General features: G+C 46.0%; 1 protein-coding gene across 6 annotated transcripts in view; it reads left to right on the top strand.

The window, feature by feature from the left end:
- TFAP2B (transcription factor AP-2 beta) overlaps positions 1–19,628 on the top strand; it is a 29,993-nt gene extending 10,365 nt beyond the window's left edge. For 3 of the 6 annotated variants that reach the window (XM_055080064.1, XM_055080063.1, XM_055080065.1), the window contains 7 exons: positions 82–142; positions 7,636–7,855; positions 9,418–9,536; positions 11,665–11,806; positions 14,697–14,956; positions 16,027–16,089; positions 17,301–18,424. In XM_055080064.1, the coding sequence (XP_054936039.1) occupies positions 82–142; positions 7,636–7,855; positions 9,418–9,536; positions 11,665–11,806; positions 14,697–14,956; positions 16,027–16,088 (864 nt within the window). In that variant the 3' untranslated portion in view covers position 16,089; positions 17,301–18,424. Of the gene's footprint in view, positions 1–81; positions 143–7,635; positions 7,856–9,417; positions 9,537–11,664; positions 11,807–14,696; positions 15,004–16,026; positions 16,090–17,300; positions 18,425–19,562 lie in introns of those variants that run through there. The other 3 variants (XM_007101674.2, XM_007101673.2, XR_008615799.1) reach the window with 2 other exon arrangements.
- The last annotated feature ends 2,997 nt before the right edge of the window (positions 19,629–22,625 follow it).

A 22,625-nucleotide genomic window follows, 5' to 3' on the forward strand; every position in this document is an offset into this window, starting at 1 on the left:
TCCAGTTTGGAATGACATGATTTATGAGTGTGATTCTTTAATATCCAGTCGATTTGAATAGTGATGTTTTTATATTCACAGTCAGTTGAAGATGCCAATAACAGCAGCATGAATCTATTGGACCAGTCTGTCATAAAAAAAGGTATGGATTCTTCCCTCCGCAAAGTAAGCAAACTTTCCTCTGCGTTCATGTCCTTATGATGAGTTTTCACTTTGAAGGATTTCATTATTTTATAAGACACAAATGTTTGTTCACAATCATAGGACAGCGACTATCTGGATGAAAATGCCTGTTGGGAGGAAGGAATGGGGGTGGGGGACCGCACGGAGAAACCCGGATGAGAGAGACTGAGGAACAGAAACTATTGCCATTTTTCTCAGGGTACCTTCGCTAGCAATTCTAGATACATTGTAAATAATTGAACTACCATTACGTATGGAACTGACTGGGAGACACTGCTTTCAAAAATATGCTATAATTATTTCATTGATAACTGGAGTTTGTTGAGCTAAACCCTATGCCATTGGGGTAGCTCCTTCTCTCTTGGCCTTTGTATTTGATTTTGGGAGTGGTAATTTTGTTCCCAGTTCTTTGTGTTTTATGAGTTGTTTCTTCTGATTTTTTTAAATTGTGCCAAATGTGTTGCTAAATATGCTCTTCCTGAGAAGCTGAGCCGGGCTCTGCACATTTCTCAATCTTCCTACATATGCATTCATGATTTAGTGTGACTGTGGAATCACCCCATACTGTTAAAGGGCATGTGATATTAACAAATGTTTGCAGTCTCTTGTACAGCTGTAAGCAAAATAATTAACTAATTAAACTAATTAAATGTAATTACAATAACTCATTTCGGGCGTATTGCAGCTGCTTAATTTTTCCCCCCTCTTCTCTGACAGTCACTGAGAGAATGCCTGGCGATTAGGATGGCTGCCGAAAGGCCCGAGTGTCACTCACATGCCACAAATTTAGGAGTTTGAATGTGTAAACAGTGCAATCTTTAATTATCACAAGAACTGGTATTTGGAGCTACAATTTTAACTACTGTAACCCTTTCTCATCGATGCTGGAGAAGCCCTGTCCTTCTGTTTGGTGTCAACAATCCCTAGCTGCAGTCACTTCTGATTCATTTGAGCCAGAGGACATTCACAAAGACAATTAAAAGAGAAAAAGATGCTTCAGAAAGTCATGCAGAACCAAGCCGGTAGAATAGGAGGGTTGTGAAGGAAGGATTCCAAACAGGGTGAGGTGTTCTCAATTTTCTTCTCTCACAAAAGCAGAAAAAGCCGCTTTGAGAGGTGGGAGGCGGAAGCTGTACCTGAAATGTTGCCATTTGGCTTTGGAACGTAATATCCCCAAGAAGACTGGTAGGGTTTGGGGCAAAACTATTTTAAGTGTTGCTCCAAACATCTCTCCTGCTCTTCTTTAGATAGTATCGTTTCGGTTTTTAATGCCAGGGTTTGGGTTTGCTGGGACACTCAGGCTCCTGCTTTGATTTGCAATTTCACTGACAGCTCACTTTCACCATTTCCTCCTGGGTCTTTTCTTCTGGTTAATTGCTGGTTGATGGGAGGTGGGTATGGGAAGGAGGAGAGGCGCTTCTTCATTGGCTTTCTTGGTTTCTTTTCTGTTTTAGTTTCTGTCCCTTTTCATGGAAAGCTAGAACCCTTTAGCTCAGGGTTCTGTATCCTAGAAACAGCGTTGGGGCTGGCTGTAGGGCATGCCCAACTGATACCAATCAGAAATGTTCTTAATAGCCCGGCCAATAAAAATATTTGGAACTTAGCTTACCAAACAAAATGGAGCTGAAAGTATTCTTAGATGTGGGATGCTTTGGTTTCAGGGCTTGTATATGTTTGTCAGTGAAATGTGAATATGTATGTATATGGGTATCTCCAGGAATAAGAAGAGGAGAATGCTGACTAATGTCACTGGTTCTGTTCTGGAAACACGGAGTACTTTTTATGGCCCCCAGAATCTTTTTAAAAAATGTGCAGCTTAAAGCATCTAAGTGGCACCCCAGTCATTTTATTGATTTAGGGAGTGTGGTATGAATATAAAGTATGAGGTCAATTCCATTATTTAATATTTCAGGTATTTGCTTTATTACGTGATGAAAATATACTAATATATTTTTATCTTTAGAGAGCCATGGGCAAAAGAGGAATAAGTGGTTGATTTACTTTTCTAGATCACTGTGAGCCACTTAAAATAAGGTTATGGGTTCATTAGCTCCTTCCCTGCCCTCTGGTCTCCCGTCTTTGCCCCTCCGCCACCTTTATGAGGGATGACTCCCAGAGATTAATTCCATAAAAGAGGAGGTGAGAATGTTTCCTGAACTAAATATTCTAAATGTCAACAACTGGCAAGGGACTAGGTTGCTTTATTTGTTTTCTAATGGGCTTTTAGAGAGATTTTAAAAATTCTACCTTATTAATAAAAAAGGCAGCAACTGGCCCAGGTTTAGGTGTCTCTGCTTCTGTGTGATGTACTGAAGGCGGAAGACTTAGACATAAAGGATCTATGTCTCTGTGTGTGTGTCTCTCTCTCCAATTATGGAAGGTCTCCCTCCTAAAATTTAACCAGTGCAATTTTCACCCGTGTTGATATCACCCCATAGATTGTAGGTGAGCTCTCTTGTTATGTTTGCTATCTGGGCTTAGCTGACATTTCTGAAGTAATTTAGTTAAGAGGAAATGAGTTGCTCCCAGTAGAGAGAGCAAACGAGTGGAGTGAAGGTAGCCAGCGTGATAAATGGCTCTTTCATTTGAAGATCTCCAGAGCTCGTTTACGGCTAATTTTCTGTATTGGCCCCCTTTGAGCTATTAATGCAATCGGCAGGGACGGGGGCCCCTCTCCTCTTAGCTGCCCCATTAGAGCTCCCATTAAGCCAGCGAGTCTCAACTCCATGGCAGGAGTGGGGGGAGTAATGAAAGGTGCTTTTTAAACTCTCCTAATCTAAACCGGCAGAGGGTGGTTAATACGATTTGAAGGGGGCTGGTCCATAAGCAATCAATAAAGTAATAATGAGAAGGATTCGGTGCATTAACAGTCTAAAAATCCAACGAGACATTAAAAAATCATTCTTAACGCTCAGTTCCATTAAGATTAGAAATCTGGGCTGGGAGGGGGCAGGGTGGTGCCCAGATCACGTAAATGATCACTGCCACCGTCCTACAGCCTAACCTAAAGGAGGCTCACCTAGGTTTTCAGAAAACGTTTTTGGTGCAATTAGAGGCCAATATGCAATCGGCTTGACACCTTAGGTAGCGGAAAAGATGCTGGGATTTCTTGGAAAGGCCAGAGTGGCTGGAATCCAAGGTCCAAATGTTGTGAGTGTGGGGCATTTTCATTGGTCTTAGGGATATCCTCTGTTTGGTTAGTTTCAGTTCAACCTCCGGCTCTCTCTCACTTTTTTCCCCGTTAGTTCTGGCCCCTTCCCCACATAAACACTTTGATTGGTGTGGATTTTCTCTGGGTGGGGGGAGATACGGAAATTGCCAATTTCAATTACAAGGGGTTCTGTTGGGATTCCTCCTTCTGACCTAGGAGGTAAAAGCACCCAGAATCTGTCGGAGCCTTTGAGAAGGGTATGAGTTTCCTCTCAAATGGAGAGGTTCACATTTCCAGAGCTGACTTGGATCCCAACTGGTATTCATTCAACTAGAGACTCTCAGCTACGTTTCCAGCCACCCAGGGAGTAATCAGAGTTCATAGAATTTCAAAGCTGGAAAGGTTAGACACTCTTCTCCAACTCCCGTCCCCACCCCCCAGTGTGGAAACTGAGAGAAAAGACAAATGATTTTCTCAACGTCCCACACACCAAGTAAGTGATGGGACCTAACTCAGTTTCCAGCTTCTAAGGCTTTGCCCCTAAACGATGCCAACACTGGACGTTTGTATTTTTTTTTTTATGTTCCAGCTTTCTTTCTCTGTGGGAATCCTTTTATTTTTCTTTCCAGGATTTCAGTGCTCACATTTATACACATGCTCCTATACACATGTGGAATAACGTTTAGCCTGCAGGTAGATGAGAAACAATGCAAGTATGAGGAAAGCAGTGATCTGCTTGTGAGAAGTAATTATTTCAAGCAATGCTCTACCTCTTGTGGCTTCCTGGTGTAGTTTCCATATTTTAGTCCAGGTACATTACAGAGGGACTTATGCTTCAATCTATTAGATGGGTTCATTTCTTCCTTCTCTCCCACCAGCAGGTCCACCCACAGAGGACCTGCCTCCAGTCAAACACAAAGATCTCAAAGCTGTGATTTCATACTTAAGTTTAAAGAGTAAAGATGAAGGACTAACTTATTAACACTGGCTCTATAGTGTCCACTAATGAATAAGATTTTCTCCAGTTTGCCTTCCTCTCTCTTAAATAAAACTCCAGTCCTTGTAATGAAATATTGATCGGTTTTTAAACCTTTTTTTTCTTCTCCTCCCATATAATGCAAGTTTAAAGAGAGGGGAGCAAATTTGGGAGGTGTTATGTCCAGAAGTTGGCCATGCTATCTAACTGAGAACTGAAGAGGAAAAAAAAAAAAAAAACAAACCTCCCAATTTTAATGTATGCACAGAAAATTGTAAACATGTAAAGAACTGAAAGCTTCACGCTGAGTTTTGCTATGCTCCGTTTCCTTACCATTTCCTGCTGTCGCTTTAAACCTATCTTAGTCATCTCTGGGTTCCGTGAGCAGGAACGGTGGTGCACTCATAATTACTAACAAATCAAGCGGGCCCTGTCGCTCCCTGGGTTTATTGATAAGCGGGAGGAAAGCAGAAGGGAAAAGACAAAGAAAATAAAGTATGGGGTTAATCAGCTGAGGAAAGCATGTGTGGGAGTGGTGGGGAAGGTAGATGCTAACAGTAGGATGGACTTAGAAAAGCGTAGGGACAAGAAATATGTAGAGTTTACTTTAGGGGACCAATACGAAGTCCCGGGTGGGAGAGAGGTTTAGAACCTGAGGATGGGAGAGTGCAAACAAGATTGATACTTAAATTAGAAAATAGAAATATAACCGGAATCACCTCTGCTCAAATAGTCTTGGTTTTTGAGGGGAAAAAACCACGCCACCCTCCTCTTCCCCCTCCCCCTAGACAGCAGAGTGCTGAGGGGAGCTGAGTGGGTGGGTGATATTTAGGTGATAATGTATATGCAAAACGGTACAGCCCGTGGGAGGGAGCGATATACATTCCCCAAAGGAAATTGCTCTTGTCTGGTAAATCAGGCAATTAACAATAGTGAAATTAGAGGGCAGGTTATAAAATGTCTCTATAGACCTAGGTTTTCAAGAGATTTGGCGCCTGGGACTGTGAAAAGCAGGTAAAATTCCAGTTCTCAGGAGATACTCAGTTATCCAGTCTGGGAAACAGGAACTGAACTTACTATTTTCGGTTTAGTGCTAAGGTGTAGGGCAAGCCATTAAAATATTCTTTCTAAAGAGTATTTAAATTTTAAAATGTTGCTGAATATCAAAGATGAGATTTTTTTTAATACATTTTATTTCTGTAGTTCATACCATGTTAAAACTACAAAGGGCCGTCTATATTTTGGGGAAAAGTTTTTCCAGGGTTACCATGATTATATGTTATTTGCTTATAGTGCTTGAATATGAATCTGAAATACAGAAATCAGTACTGCAGTGAATATAAAGACATATTAAAATAGATGTGGATATTGTGCAAGATAATTAAATGACAGGGTGTTTCCACTCCAATCACTGTTTTTTTCAGTAAGTCACTTAAATCTGTATTTTACTCAAATTTAATACACTTCAAATTTGCATTGGTTCACTCTCAAATGAGAAGCACTTCACTGATGAGACTATGATGAGGAGAATCAGAAAGAAGAAAGCCCCCTCTGTAACTCCCCACCACTGCTGTGACAGGGCAGAAGATTCACTCTGCTACCTAACATCATTCGTCTGCCCTGAGACAGACTCTGTAGACAGATCCAGAAATCCCAAAATGTCTACTAAGAAGTAGAAAAAGGGAATGCTCCAGTCTTTCCATCCACTTTCCTCAGAAAGCCCTTTCTACAGGTGTTTGTAAAGGGCCAAATGCAATTCATAGTCAATAAAAGATCTGGGACCTACCTGGCTTTTAGGAGTCTCTAAATAATTATGGAGGTCTGAGTGCTAGGACCTGTGGTAGAGAGAATAAGCTGTTTCAAGAACCCTCAGGGTGGTTAGTCTGTTCTAGACAAGGGAGGTTACATAACTTATTTGGTGTGTGGGGTTCTAGGCTCCAGATGGTAGAAAGAGCATATCTTTCTCTTACTAGAATTGTAGAATGAGACAGAATCTTTATTAAAGAGGGGGAATGGAAGCATCCTTTTTCATGCCAGAAACATTGCATAAATCCCCTGGACTGGTGATCACCAAATAGTGCTTGAGGGGCTTCAGATCCCAATGGAAGTAGCTAAGGTGTAGGGCAAGCCAGGAGGGGATGTTGCCTGCCCAGTGGCTTCTAGAGCCTGCAGAAGAAAAATGGGCATCAGCAGGGTAGGAGTCCAAGGGAGTGAGACTGTCAGGGAACTGGGGGGCTGACCTTTCACCGTTCCTCATTCCCAGCCTCTGGTTCTGTCAAGCCCCGCCTCTTCCTGAGGTGCAGATGACACTGAAACACAATTAAACAGAAATACAGGCTGAAGAGACTGAATGCGCCTGGGTAGCAGTGGCAACCAGCTGTCAGCTCTTATTAACTTCCGCATAAAACATACCTTGAGTGCGGTTTGTTATCAATTACTTGCCGAAATGAAACAACTGGGGCAAGGCAAGACCGCTGCTCACATGAATTAGAGTGATTGGTTGATTGATCAGGGCACCTGTTGTAAATCATAACTGCTCCAAACAATCACCAGCCGGTGCTTTACATTAATGTGTAAACAAAATTCATGTCACCGCAGAATTGCTTTCACTGGAGAGGAGCATTTGGGTTCATTTCTAAATGAATCTGTTGTTAGGATGTTGGAAAGGATGGGATCCACTGTAGAGAAATGAGCAGCTCTTTGGGGCCCAACTCCCCTGTTTCATGGTATTATTACTTGGCTGTTCTTGGGCAGGGTGACAGATGGTGCCCACCCTCCTGATGCTCGGCAGTGATGACCATAGATTTGTGTCCAATAGGAGAGGAGGGAAGGGTTCCCATAACGACCATTGGTATTACTATTTTATATCATTGTTAGGGATGATCACCTTCAGGCTTCAGCACCAAATGTGATTATCAGGAGACAGGTGAGGACACTAAGACTCAGAGAAGTTTAGTGAGATGTTTTAAGGTCACACAGCCAGCTCGTGATGGAATCGAATTTGCCAGGTTTCACAGCACAATCCAAACTCTGGGTTGCTTGATTTTCTTGATTTGTGTAGCGAGCGGGACAGTGGCAAGCGACTCTCACATGTCCACACGCGTGGGGTAAGTTTCCAGAGGAGTGATGGCTTTTGAATTTGTTTGTACACAGTGCTCTGAACGCACCGCAGAACCACGGGAACAAACACTTCCTCCTGCAGCTTTCCGCTTGGCTCCTGCCCTGTGGCCTCACCCCTGCGCACTCAGCGACACATTCTATCGGCCGGTCACCAGGATCGAAACCCGGTCACCTTTATGGCATATTTTTTTTTCTCCCTCTCTAGTTCCGGTTCCTCCCAAATCTGTGACTTCTCTGATGATGAATAAGGATGGCTTCCTGGGAGGCATGTCTGTCAACACCGGTGAGGTGTTTTGCTCGGTCCCCGGCCGTTTGTCTCTGCTCAGTTCAACTTCAAAATACAAAGTAACTGTGGGGGAAGTTCAGAGACGGCTGTCGCCCCCCGAATGCCTCAATGCGTCTCTCCTCGGCGGCGTCCTCAGAAGGTAACCCCCCCATCAACCACTTTTTATACTGCGCGGTTGCCTAGCAACCGGATCCCTAAGTGCGTGCAGCGGCCTCCAAGTGCTCCGCGCGCCCCCGCACGCGCCGCCTCGCCCTTCCGCTCACCTTGCTGGCCTGGGAACCTTCCACTTTCACTGCTCGGCACCTGGCGCCCCTCTCCCCATCCCCAGGACCCTTCGGGGCATTCTCTACCTTGAATGGGACCCACAACCTAAACTTACCTAAAACAGGAGTTTCATGGAGCAACCCCTTTCGTACCTGCAATGTACTCTGATCTCTACTTCGTTTTGAAAGTGCACTTGGCGGCCGACTAAGTTGGTCCAGTCCCACTAAAGTATTGTGCCCCGCAGTTTGAAAAGCTCTGTTCTAGACTTGTGTGACTTCCTTTCTTCAGTACCACCACCAGTAATAACAATGACACCACTTTAGAAGTATTGGCAGTTATTCCTTGGGGACATTCATATGCTCCCCGATATTGGAGAAAGACAATCTTATAGACTTCTTGTGGAAACTGGGGAAGGAGGTGGCTTTTATCTTAAGATTCAAAGCCTCCCCAAAAGTCCCTGCTAACGCCTGAACCCTTTGGTTAGTGTCCCTGATATGAAGGTGACATTGCATGAGATGAATTTTTCAAGTTAGCCTATCTTGGGTGTTGAAAGTCCCTTTCTTTCCTAAAAATGGCTGGGTGAACAGTACAACAAGAGAGGTCAGAGTAACTGTTTTTTTCTTGTAGTTTTGCTCAGACCTTAGCACATAGAGGAGGATCGTTGGGAAGCAATAAGGGTGTGACCCACAGACTTTTCTCACTTTGAACTCCTTTTGCTCTGGTCTACTTTGTAGTTCAGTTTTCAACTGAGTCCTTTGAGCCCCACAATGTGGATGTTTCTTTCAGTCACCCCTGGGCATTGATGGTGGGTGTATGAAACTTACCACGCGATTAAGTGAGATAATCAATGTATCAATATAAAGTGCTTATCACATAACTAAACTCCCTCTAATGCTAGTTTTAGTGTTACTATGATTACCATCGTCATTAGTTTCATGTTTCAGTCTTCCTTCCCCTTTTAACCCAATTCCATTTTATAGCAACTCTTGAACTTTTCCTCTCAAAGTCCATCTGTTTCAGGCCAAGCCCTCTCCTTTCTGAACCACACAGTTCTTTCCCTTTTTTGGCAAGGTTGTACTTGCCCAGTTTCTGCTCACCTCACTGGCTCCATGACAAGGAAAGAGCTGGGCTTGTGAATGTGCAACTTCTACCTTCTCTGGACCGACAACCTACACCCTGATTATTCCCATCTGGTATCTTTTTTTTTTTCTCACCAGATAAAAAAAGTAAACGACTCAATTTTTTTTAATGCTTTGTATTGCAGAAATTAAGCAAACCTCAGCAAACTATCAGCAAATAACCAAAAGGAAGAAAAAAAAATGTGCTAACCTCAAGTTAAAACCTCTTCAAGCTCCACTGGGCTTTAGATTGCTAAGTCTAAACTTTGTTTCAGGAACACTCTGAGGTTAATCAGAATGTTAATTCTTGCAATTTCAGAGCCAAATCGAAAAATGGGGGGAGATCTTTGCGAGAAAGGCTAGAAAAAATCGGTTTGAATTTACCCGCGGGCAGGCGCAAGGCAGCAAATGTCACGTTACTCACCTCCCTGGTGGAAGGTAAGCAAGACGTTTGGCCATTTCACGAAGTGGTGGAGCTTAACTGTCGGCTGAAGGCTGACATTTTACATGTTTTATGATTAACTGGAAATCATTGCAATTGTTGTGCCCTTTTGAGTTGGATGTCAAGCGATTGCTTGAGAGAAGTTCAAAGGTCCTTTTACTTAGAGGGAGCGGCAATTGTCCAGAGGCCAAGGGACAATGCAAGGGTCCCTGAGCTCTGGAGAGTGCTCAGGTCTAGTCTCCAAGCCAGTGCAGGGGTCACCTCTGCCACCAGGTGCAGGACATGGTGCCTGAAACACCCTCTGTATGAACTCCTGCAAGAGTAACTCTGTAAGAAGCAATGCATTCTATACCCCTTCTCCTTCCCAGATTTTACCTCTGAATCTCGTCAGTCGTAGAAAACACAGTCGATTTATGAAACTATTATTGCATTCATGACCTCTAATGGTTATTTTAAAACTCGTGTCACTCTCAGGGCCCCTATCTCCTGCTGATTACCTGGGACTTATTGAAATATAGCTTCAGAAGACCAATGACCTAGGAAAAATATGGGGTGGGGAGTGAGGAAACATGGAGGGGGGAGTCGTGTATGATCTTCAGCTGTGAATTTAAAGGCCCATACTTACAACAAGCACGCTCTAATTTGCTCATCATTTTGGGATTGTGGATGATATTTATGGTATGTAATAAACAGGATCTTCACAGTCTAGAACAAGAGGATCTGCATTTGAATCTGTGGGATGTGGAAGGGGTAGGAAATAGAGCCAGATGGACCTAATGGAGGAAGCTGTAGAGTTTTCTCTAGAGTCTAACATGTAGGTCTTGGTTTTTTCTTCTATTTTTATGGATGTGATATTATGACACTCCTGTGGGGAGTTAGTTTTTAGAGGAGGGGATCTTAGAATATTTAGGCAGCAACCATAAAGTCATCACATTTACAGGCATTGCACTTTGCTATCTTTAAGGCAAAGTTGCCTGGCCCAAACTTACCCCCAGGGACAGCGGTCACTAAATTTCTAGACCACATTTATTAGTGGTTGACTCTTAGCCTGGGGGTTTTACTTTTTGCCCTTTAAGGTATTGCTAATATCACAATCTTCATTTTGAAAAGCAGTCAAAGTAATTTCAGCCCAAGACAGGGATTTAGGTGGAAAAGGAAGGAAACTGGAAAACGCACTGAAATGCCAACATTCATTTGGCAGTTTTCAGTGTTATGAGTTGTTGTAAGCACTGTACCTGAAATCTTTGGTTACTATGCTAATGATAATTAAAAGGAAGGCATGCTCCTTAAAAATAATGTAGCTATGGGATAATTCAACATATCTCTTTTTCACATCGGGAGCTTCCCTTGAACCCCCGAAGGCTGTGCTTTAAAGGGCAATAATGCTTTATTCGAAAGGGGCTTCCACATAAGTTAAGGAATCTTTCAGCTGTCCAGGTTTTCTGTAGCTGCTGTGTCACCTTTGTGCAGTAGAAAGTCCTTAAGTAAGAGAATGATGGCGGGAACCTCTGAAGAGGAGAAACCTGAAACCTAACTGGCAGGAAACTGACAAGGAGAATAAATATTTCATTGCTGGATAGAAACGGATCCATATACGATTTACATTTTCTTTAATATATGTGGACATAGACACACTGGGATCTATACTTGTATATATTAGTTATTATAGGAAGATACAAAAGATAGGAAGACTTTTAAATTTTATTTAAAGCAGGTGTAACAGATGCTTTAAAAAAGGAAGGGGGAATCTGGCTTGACTATCCAGCTCACTATCTATCTAGGTGCAATTGTAAGGTAGCTCCTGAATGCCTGCCCACCTTTCCCTTAAGACAAAGCATGGGGTGTGGGAGACCTGAAGCTATTCAGGGGATGTCTAGCTAGGTCTTGGCTGGAAGGATGATCGGGGAGAGGCTGGAAAGGGCGGCAGGAACAAAGTTTGTTCCATCAACGTTAATTTCGGTCTGAGAACCATGTTTAGTTTGGGCATCTGTCTCCTCTTTGCTATTAACCCTTAACAGTTGGCCTCTTTTGTAAATAATAACAGAATTGACCAGGGAACGCCTCCTGCCCTTGGGATGGTCGGGGACTGGGTGCTGATTATTTCCTCTGCGGTTGTCTTTTCAGGAGAGGCTGTTCACTTAGCTCGGGATTTTGGGTACATTTGCGAAACGGAGTTTCCTGCCAAAGCTGTTTCTGAGTATTTGAACCGGCAGCACACGGACCCCAGTGACCTGCACTCCCGGAAGAATATGCTGCTGGCCACCAAGTGAGTGTCCTGGACCAGTGGTCCTCATCCCAGACTCCCAACCTGCGGGGCCGCCTCGCTTGGGAGGAGGCCGTGGGAGCGGCAGTGCAGACTTCCTCCGGGGGGCAGGCAAGCAGCTCAGTGGTGGAAAGCCCGTGGATTGCTGGCTAGGGAACCCTCCCAGCTCCGCCCCCCTCCGCCCCCCTCCGCTCCCCTCCGCCCCCACCCCTCAGCGTTGATTATGGGCTTCGTATTTGTGTGTTTTCTCTATTTCCTAGTTTCTGAGAGGGAGGGCTTTATTAATCCGAATCCAGGCTTTTTACAATTCACATCCCCAACCCTGGGGATGGCAGGCAGACCTTTTCCGGTTGGGTCCCTGTTCCAGTTCTTTCCTGCATCCCTGGATGCATATTACTCCGTGGGGTCCACATCTCCCTGTCCTAGTCACACAGCCGCGCGTGCTCGCTCAGGGTGTCTGTACGTCACCCACGTTCACCCATCTCTACCCGCAGCTCTAATTACTCTCTTTCCAACGTTGCTGTTTGGCACCTTCCACGGACGTAAAATTTACTACAACTCCAGAGGGGAAAATAGTAAATCTCTGGCTAAATTTAGGTCTAGAGCTCATTTGAACTTTTACAGTGGGTTTTCTATTTATTTGATTTACTCCCGTCTTTGGCTTCGATGTCATATTGCTGGTGTTTTATGGCCGGCTCAGGCCTGCAGTGGGCGGTGCTGCGTGCGCCCGCACGTTTCTCTCGCAGGAACGGCCCAAACAGCGGCGCTCATTTATTTCGTGCTGGAGGACGCGGTTTGTTCCGTTGACAGCGTAATTTAAAGAAATATATGGAAGGCTAAAAAATCATTTGCTCAAATTTGTCCAGATGTTTTTGAGACGTGATTGGAATTTCATTGCCCCTTTCCGCAGGGTCAAAAAATATTAATGTCCCAGAACTTTAATTGCTTACAGACCCTGGTTTGGGCTTTGAAGATTTAAAATGTTTGACTCTAAGCATTTGTTCTCCTCAGTTCAGCATTTCCTTTTTGGCACTTTGGTAATGAGTACAAACTTCAGGAAAGCCTTTAACCATCTTTTCCAACGATCAAAACCTGGCACCCACCGTCTTTTTAGAAGGCTTTCCTCTGATGTACCAACTAGCAATATAATAGATCTTTATCAGTAAATTGCCCTCCTACCCCTTGCCCCGGTGGCTAGTGGCAGGGGAACTGCTGGTGCTTTATAAAAGAGTAAAGGTACTTTGGGGAAAAAATAAACTAAAGTGGCTAAATTAGATGACAGGATTCCACAAACAACTCTGTGGTTTCCCTAAGGAGTGCTTGTGGCTTCTCTTAGGCCAGCACTTCTTAACCTGGGGGGAGTATCAGAATCAGCTGGGGAGCATTTTCAAGATAATTATTTGTGGACCTAGCCCCAGGCTCCCTGAGTGGGAATCAGTGAGGGTGGAGGCCTGGATGTGTGTATTTGAACCCCACAGATGATCCTGAGGTATCTCTGACTTAAGAACTGCCCTATTTAGGTTAGAACTGTTACCCGTTTCTTCCTGGTTGGGAGGATGTATGTATGCATTTCGAACAGAGAAACAAGTAGTGAGAGGATGCCTGGTAGTGTCCTCTACCCATCAGCCTTAAAACCAAACACCTTTTCTGGCTGCTGCAGGTTGGGGAGGAGGTATTCTCCATCTAATTTGGCCATTTCTCCTCCTGGGAGTAATCCCCTGGGAAAAGGTGCCCCAGGGTCACTGACATGGGCCTCCAGGTATCTGCCCTATTCACCTGTTGGCCAGGCCAGGTGTCACCAAGTGTCAGACTATCCCAGGGAGGCCTGTGATTGGCGTTCTGTAGTTTTTCTTTTCTCACCACCCTGGAGACCAGGTGGAGGCAGGCTGGCAGAAGTCTGCCAGCCTGTGAAAGGCTATGACCTTTGGGATGCCATACCTCTGACCACAAGGCGAACCAAGCCATTGGACCTTCAGGGCTAAAATCCTTTTGTCCACCTCCTATATTAAAAATTTCTCAAATAAGTGTAGTCCATAGTTAGGCACGCAGGATTTCTAAGGCTGGGAGATTCCTCTAAATTGTCAGTGCCTTGAAATAAAAACCTTCAACAATAAAAATCTGCCCTCCCTGGAGTCTTAGCCATCTAATCTACCTTTAGTTTTTATTTAAACAATGTGGGAATCCTTTTATATGGACAACAATATTGTTGTACAAAGATCTTCGGTAGCCTATACTTTCAAAGAAAGGGACAAAGGGGGTGGTGGTGGGACTACTTCCCTTCTCAAATACTGCAGGTAAACAGCTTTTTGCTTTGAATGGAATCAACATTCTCTCCTGGAATAAACAGTTGCTTGCCCTGGGCCACGCAAGGCTCCAGCAATCTGCTTCTGTGCCAGGGACAGGCTTGTGGCCCAGGGCCCTAACTCTTTCCCGGCTTTTTGAGTCTGATCACCAAGAGGTTGGAGAGGCAGGGGAGAGGAGGGGGAAAGGGCTTTTAGAGGAACTGTCAGGTAAGAGCTAAAAATTACTGAAGATTGCAAATCAAACGCTAAAGCCTAGCACATTGCCCAAAGCGGGGTTTATGCAGTCTTGTAATGAAGGGGGAAAGATGGGCAGGGGGGTGGGAAAGGCCAGGCTTTGGGATGGAAGGGGTGCCTAAAGTCCCCACCCCCACTTTCCTTCCAGTCCCAGCTGCTCTAGAAGGGAGAACGCTGGGAAAAGAAACAGAGCGGAATCGCCCACATTAGCCTCGCTCTCCGGCTCTCCGGTAACCGGGCGCCTCTGGGCTCGTGTGAGCTTCTCCTTTCGAATGTCAATAACGACACTGAGGGTGTTTTTTGTTGTTGTTGTTTTGCTTTCTTATTGTTGTTGTTCCTCTCCCGCCCCTTTGCAGGCAACTTTGTAAAGAATTTACGGATCTGCTGGCTCAGGACCGGACGCCCATCGGAAACAGCCGGCCCAGCCCCATCCTGGAGCCTGGGATCCAGAGCTGCCTCACGCACTTCAGCCTCATCACGCACGGCTTCGGCGCCCCGGCCATTTGCGCTGCGCTCACGGCCCTGCAGAACTATCTCACCGAGGCGCTCAAAGGCATGGACAAGATGTTCTTGAACAACACCACCACTAACAGGCACACGTCTGGGGAAGGCCCAGGTAGTAAAACTGGCGACAAGGAGGAGAAACACAGGAAATGAAAAATTTAAAAAAAAAAAAAAAAAGGAAAAATGTTTTAAATACAAAAGGAAAACAGAAAAAAAATTTAATTTTAGCTTTAAAAATATTGGATTGGCTTTGGAAGAATTATATTAGGTAGAATACACATACAATCAAAGTTTAAAAAAACAAAGCTAAATAACTTTAAAACAAAAACAAAAAAAACTTGAGGCGTACCACGGAGCAACAGTATCGGTTCTCAGTGTCTATTTCAAGATACACTTGGAGACAACCGTCCGGATTTTCCACTTCGGTTCTTTCGAGCTTAGTAATACTGATAATAAAAAGAAAACCATGGTTTTTTTTCCCTTTGGAAAATAAACATAAGACTAAACGTGAGAAAACTCTAACTTATTGGAAGAAAATCGGAGAAACCGTGTCGGTGTCAGTGCTTTGAGAGCTGGTTGACTGAGACGCACGAACTTTTTAAATTTTTAATATATTTTTAGGAAACTCTCTGGCAGTCCCCGCCCTTCCACCTCACCTCGCCCCTCTCCCAGCCACCCTTTTTCTACGTTGCCCTCCCTCCCTCCGGCTGTCACGGGAATCCTCCGGGATGAAAAGGCGTGTGGTTAGCCCTCTGGTGCGCTGTTGCGGTCCCCTCGGTGACCCCGCCCCCGCCCCGCCCTGTGTCCTTAACTCAAGGGGGCCCAACTCCAGGGCCGTTTGCTTAATTAGGGAGGGCGAGGGCGGGCGGGGCGGGAGGCCCGTGGGGACACAGGCGGTGGCTGCAGCTCTCGGGCCGGCTGGCCGAGGAGAGGCTCCCGCGGCCGAGGAAAATCCGGACCAATAAGTTGATTCAGACTCCTCATCAGTTCTTTTCCGAAACGTTACTAGTTGCCAGCCTTGCCAGCATCTGCCTACAGAGCATCTTGCATTTGTTATCATATTTGTGTCATCTACCAATTTTAAGAACAATAGTAAAACCCAAACACAATATGAATACGTTGATTAGTATGTAATTCCTTCGGAGGGGTATGTACCATTTCACTCTCTTCTGTTTTCCAAAGCTTTGCCCGCATGGTTTATGAGCTTCTTCAAAGAGGACTTGGGCTTCCTACACAATCTATAAGGTACAGAGAAAAAAAAATTCCGATCCCTTTTAAATCAAAGCCTGTGTGTCAGAATTCTGCAGGTGCACTTCTTTAAAGAAGCTCAAAGGGAATAATTTAGAAAGTGGCCAATAAGAGATTGAAGCAGCTTTGAGTCTAGTTGCTAACAGATACCTGTTAGTGGGGAAGTGGGGAGCTGCTAAATGAATTTTAGGGGAGAGGAGTAAGTGTTCTTGGAGCCCAATATTTTAACATTATTGCCTTGCCTTTAAAACGGATTCCATTTCCTTGGGCTCTTTGGCGATTGTGGGGAAAGCAGCAGCTTTGCCAGTGGTCGAGTGGTCGCGGGGAGGGGGGTGGTGCAAGCTCCCGTGTTTCAGCAACAATTGCTTTCTTACAAGATGCTTTATGAATGAGGCGTTTTTTCCCCTCCCAGACGTGCACTTGTTTTTGGCAATAATAGTAAAATAATGCAAAGTGAAAGGATATGTATTTCAGCTTTGAATGTTACTGTCTGGATACACTGGGACTATTCCCAGTGGATGAAGTTTCATACATTTAATCTCTCTCACTCTGGCAGCCCTGCTCCTTTCTTGGGCTTCACCTGAGCATTATCTTGAAATAAGATCTGAAACCCCTTGTTTCCGCCATCCCCAAAGCAGTGGGAAATCCCCAGGGGCGAAGGAGTGGATGACCTAGGTCTCTAAATAGAGTGTGCATGAACGCATCTCTTTAAGCAAAGTAGGCATTAGGACTTTTGCAGCATCCCTCGAAGATAGAGATCCAGAGGTTTGTTCTGCAGGATTTACAGTTAGGACCCACGGGGACTCTCAGGTCTGCCGCCCCATGGGCCTTGGCCTGGGAAGGAGGGAGGTTAGAGGGTCGGATTTAGGAACCTGCTGAGTTTTGCACTGACATTTTTATGGGGGGGCTGAGTTAGGGAGCTGGTTTCAGGCCACCAGGAGGGCCCAAGCAACGGCTGATGTCAGACCCCAGCCCATCCACGTCAGCTTCTTTGGGGGCCTCTGGGTGTGCAGGGCTCAGCCACAGATGAGTTGATAGGAGTGCAAAGGCCGGGAACTAGACCTCAGGGAGCGTGTAGACACTCCATCTCTTCCCAGCTCAGAAGCCTGCGCCTTTGTCCGAGGGCCTGGCCGCTTGCATTAGACGTATTCTGATTGCCAAAGGCCGGGAGAAACCGCACTGAAAACCATCGTCTCCTTTCCTTGCAGGGCAACGCGCCCCACGCGTGTGACGTGCGAGAGACGCGATGGACGCGCCTTGCTCTTACTGTGCAGGTCCCGAGAGCGTGGGGGCCACTCGCGCCCAGTCGTGTTGAGGACATAGAATCAGCCGCTGGAGGGGCCGCGGGCCGCGCGGGCCCTTCCCGCTCTCGGTCTCACCCTAAGGGCTAAGGCGACCGAGAAAGCCCGGTGCTCCAGTAGGTAATGGGGCGGCGCCCCGCGGGCTGCAGGCGGGAGGGGTCTCAGCGCTGCCCGAGCCCCTTGCTGCCAGCGGCCGCCCCGGGCGCCTGCTTCCCGAGGGCGAGTTGGCCTAGAAATGTCCAGGGGATCGGAAGCTTCCCCCGCCTTTGCCGGTACGAAATCTCTCCACCCTCAGGCTCCCCAAGGCGGGTGATGGGGGTAGGAATTGTCTTACTGGGCTACGCAGGCTCCTTCGTCGCCCATCGCCCTCCTCCGGGCGTTCTTTTGGCGCCCGGGCTGAGCAGAGCGCTTAGCATCTCTCCCCCGCACCCCGCCTCCACGCAACGTGGAGAGAACCCACTGCCCCCTCTCCCTCCCTCACTTCACCTTTCCTGTACGACCCCCGCCCCCCTGCTTTCGTTAGCCAGGCCTGCTACGTTTATCTGATAATTGAGTTATTAAAAGATTTGGTTTCCTTGGGCCCATAAATCAATAAACAGTGGGATTAACTCAAGAGTTTGCCTTTTAAGTCAAGGGAAACGTTTAAAGCAAGCCCCTTTGAGTCTTGTTTTCAAACTAAACAGGTGAGTTGCAGCTCTCCCTCCCCCCGCACCATGCACTCTTAAGACACGGTATCCAAGCCGCGTGCCCACTCCTAAGTGCCCGGTCCCAAACCAAAAGAGCTAAAGGTAGAAAGCAGGAGTCAGGACGTGGCAGCGCTGCCCTCACACTTTCCACTTTGCAAGTTCCTTTGGAGGTTCTAAAGGTCTCCTGACCATTCTCTGTCCAGTCCTGCCTCCTCTTACACGTATTGTGGTTCTCCTGGAAGCAAAGAGAGAGAAAAAAAGGGCTGTTGTGGGTGAGGATTCTCCCCTAGTTAGCTTGCTTTTTTTTTTTTTTTTTTCCCCTTCTCTCTGGCACCACATCCTTAGCTTTTTCCACCCCTACATAAAGAACTGAAGAACCTTTCAAAGACCTGGCTGTTTTATTTTCTTTGGCCAAGGAAACAACTTTCTCTCAAGCAACTATTTTATATCCTATGAAAACTTCGGTCTAATGGAAAACCTGAAATACCCCAAACTTATCTACACACTGTTCCTCCGGTACAAAGCCTTACTTAAAAGGGCAACTCGTTCCTACTTAGAGTGTTTATAGGGAGTTTGTCCTCACATCTGATATCCTGTATGCGTAATACATTCTGTGGAAAGGAAGTAACCTTAAACCATCTGATGTTGCCTCAAGAGCCCAAACAGTGTTTCCCCTCCTGTGCCAATGTATGTTAAATGATCAGGTTAAAAAAAAATAACAAAATTCGTTTTGTTTTCTTTTAAAAAGTAGAATGAACACTATTCTTCTTGAAATGCCAAAATCGACTCCTCTGTTGAGTCGGTCTCTAATTCACATTGTTTTTGACACACAATCGAGAAATATCAATCTATTGACTCTTCACTAGAAGAGCTCTGGAGGGTATCCATGTTAAGTTTGTATATATTTATTTATGCTTAATTTAATGGGAATGTGTAAATATGGCGAGCAGGTAGTTTGGGATTATTTATCTGTGAATCTATACCTCTGTGAATGGGTGGTTAAAAAAAAAACAAACCGCTTGACCCTAGGTAGAATCCTATCTGAATTTTTCTGTTCTTTATAGACAAGCTGTTATGGTAATGGGTAGAAATTGGTTTATTGTCCAGTGTTGACCTGATTTACATAAATAAAAAGATTGTTGTGTTTTTGTTGTGTTTTCATCTTCAGTTTCTTGAGTATAGATATTGTTTAATTCTACAGACAGAAAAAATTTATAGCCAAGAATTTTTTTTCTCTTTGTCCCCTCCAATCATTGAAACACAGGCAGTGTTTTCCTTACAATAAATACAATAAATTTTGCCTCCCAGAAAAATGGACACTTTTGTTTTCACTAGAAGGTGTTTTTGATTTTTTAAAATTCCAAATTGACACTCTTCTCTCCTATTTCTAGCTGTATTTGCAATAAAAACTCATGTTAACTGCATCTCTTGGTTTATATTGCCCTTTAAAAAAAATGAGGTTGTCAAATTACTTACTTCCCAGGTTATTAAAAGGCTTCGTGTCCCAGGAACGAAGGGCCTCTGGGTCCAAGTCAAAGATGATGCTCCCTTCATGTTGCTAGTGGGATGGCATTCTGCCATGATGTCTTTGACGGAGATGGTGCAGGAGAGAAGCCCACAGGGCCAGGTATGGGCTCCTGCACCCCACACCTTGGGATCTGGGGGAGTTAACTGGCTCATTTCAGGACTGAACCCAACCCTGACCTCACCAGCAGTGCAAGGCCTTCCGTAAACAAATGAGGAAAAGCACCCTGGACCAGAGGAGGAAAGAGGCTGTCTTAGGAGGCTTCCTACCTTAGGCTCAGAGGATGCCCAGGGAAGCCAGAGCTTTTCTCATTTGGGTTAATGGGCTGCAGCCCAGCCCTAATGGGCTGCAGTGATCAAACATCTTCTCAATCTGTATTTCATCCCAAGGCTTGGGTGTCTTCCCTGAGGCTAGGAAAGTAAATCCATCCAAGCTGTTAAACGGTATGCACGAGTCACTGTTTCTCTTTGGACCTCAAACTCTTTATCTGTAAAATGTGGGCCTCCTAAGGTCCTTTCCAACATTGTCTAGTTTAATTATAAAAAGCAGGAACAGCAACATGTATATACATTTAAGGATAACTGGCAAAGTTAAATCTAGATAACCCTGGATCAGGAGAGTGCTTAGCATATAGTTGGCACTCAGGTAATTAATAATATGCCTCCCATATCAATTTTCTCTTTTTCAGGTGACTCATTCCCAGTTGGACTTCCCTATAGGGAAAGACAGAAAGGACAATGGAATCTGCTTTATGTGAGATTTTCCACTTCTTGGCTTCCCTATTAATTAAAAAAGGGGGCGGGTATCATGGCTAGAATTATAAACGAGTGAATCAAAAAGTAGAAAGAAGAAAAAAAACCACAAGGGAAGTGTGATTAAGAGGGCGTGCAATCCATTTATCTAGAAAGAAAATAGGTATATGCCTTTGTCTCTGGCTCAAATGTTTTACACTGAGTTTCCTTGTCATTTGCCTTTTGGAGAGAGAGGGGTTGGTTACCCCCAGGATTATACAAAGGCGGTGATGAGTAATTTCCATATCTTATGGCAAGTTTTCCTACTGAAGGATTAACACCAGCTCTGGAGAATCAGACCTTCCATCTATTATTCCATAGGTAAATTCCAGACCACCTCCTCTTTCCACCACCATTTGACAAGGATCTGAGACAGTCACCCCAGACTCAAGGTCCTGAGGGGCCTGAATGTGGGGAAAGAACTTGAGGAGAGGGAAGGAAAGATAGGAAGCCAGAGAGAGCCTTGCCTAACAAAATGGCCCTGGGCTGCTACTTACAGCTCCTCGCCGGCCCTTTTGTTACTGTCTTAACCAGGCTGCGAAGGAGTAAGGAAAGAACGGCATCTGGAACCGCTAGGCCGTGGACCCCGACCACAGGCCCAGCGCGGGGACGCTGGGTGACCTTGGAGGAGGTGACCTGGAGGCAGCCAGCCCAGGTGCGCGGCTTCCAGGGGCCAAGGAGCCCGCCTGCTCGCCCGCCCGCATTAGCGGCTTATGGGCCCTGATTAAAAATAATGCTAGGAGGAAGAAGAGCCGATTATTTTTTTATGAGGCCACATTCTTTCTCTTCATTTGCAAAAACAGTCCCATGGGGTCCTTTCCCAGGGACCCCGGGCAGCCAGAGCTTAGAGCCACCAGAGATACACCGGCCCGATGGGACGTGTGTCTTCTTGGGGGCGCTCATGACTCCCGACGAAGGCTGCCTTCCATGTGTGGACTTCGAAGGCGGTTGTCTGTCATGTCGAAGCCTCAGAAATTAAACGTGAAGCTCACAAGTCCATTAATTTTAGCTTCCCATTAATCTATTTATAAGTGAGCCAGCAATGGCTCTATAAATACAGTCCTATAAAGTTGAACTCCTTCCCATAAATCTTCTGAGTTGTTTATTTACATGTATTCCCTCGCCCTCTAACAAGCTTCGTTTCAACTTGGGGAAGACCCGAGCCGACCCGACCCGCCACGGGGTGGGCTCACCCCTCCCCAGCTTCCCCGCAGTTATCGTGGGCGCCTTGGAATGGAGGAACTGCGCGGGGGCAGAACACGGAAGGCGAAAACTCAATTTTCCTTCTTGACTTTGTTTCCTTGTGTGTATCCCAAACTCGTGCTCTCCGTTATTTCCCATCACAAGCGCCACACTGATTTATACCGTCATAAACAGCATTCTTACGACTATAACTTCTCTCATAGCTTGGGGTGAAGCTCCTTTTTCACTTCCCTGGCAGCCACTACTTTAAAATCAGGCCTCATAAATAATCCCAGCGCTTCCTGAGGGCGAGTTCAGTCAAACGTCTCCCCGGGTCCACTTTCTTGGCACGGCTCCCTCCCCCGGTCACAGGTTGGAGCACTCCCACCGCGTTTTCTCACGTTTCCAGGACGCAGCCGCGGACAGCAACGCGGAGACTGGGCACCATCGCTGAGCCATTCACACCCCTGGCCCAGTCTGCGTGCGTACGTATCCCGCGTGAGCCGCCCCTGCCCGCGCGGAGCGCACGCACGCGGAGCGCACGCACGCGGCGCTCCTGCCCGCGACTAGGCACGCTCTCCGGGTGGCAGGGCCGAGTGTCAACGAGCGCGCACGCGCGGAGCCTACGCACGCGCACGCACGCACGCGCCGAGGCCCCCCGCGGCGTAACACCGGGCCTAGCGACTGCCCAGGGCGCGGTCGGCTGGTCAGGCTTTTCGCTGCGCGCCCTTGAGGTCGAGTTTGCAAACGGCTGCGGTGTGGGCAACCTTTTTATTTTTCTTTTTCTTTTTCAAACTGTTTTTGCTGAAATTGAAGGAGCCTTTTTGTCACACAAGTTCAACACGTTCTACGCTGCCGCTGGTCTCAAACTAGCAAGGTCAAGCGGCGATTTTTGGCCCACTTGTTCGGAACCTATTTGTCCCTGCCCACTCTGCTGCTTTTCGCTTTTTCCCTTCTCTCGGACGGGCTGCAGCCTTCTGGAGCTGACTCAGGCGAGAGGCGTTCAGACTCAAATAGGGGTCACACATGCTGCCGGGAGAGGCCTCTG

The sequence above is a fragment of the Physeter macrocephalus genome, chromosome 18 (genome assembly GCF_002837175.3).
Source record: "Physeter macrocephalus isolate SW-GA chromosome 18, ASM283717v5, whole genome shotgun sequence".
Classification (NCBI taxonomy): domain Eukaryota; kingdom Metazoa; phylum Chordata; class Mammalia; order Artiodactyla; family Physeteridae; genus Physeter; species Physeter macrocephalus.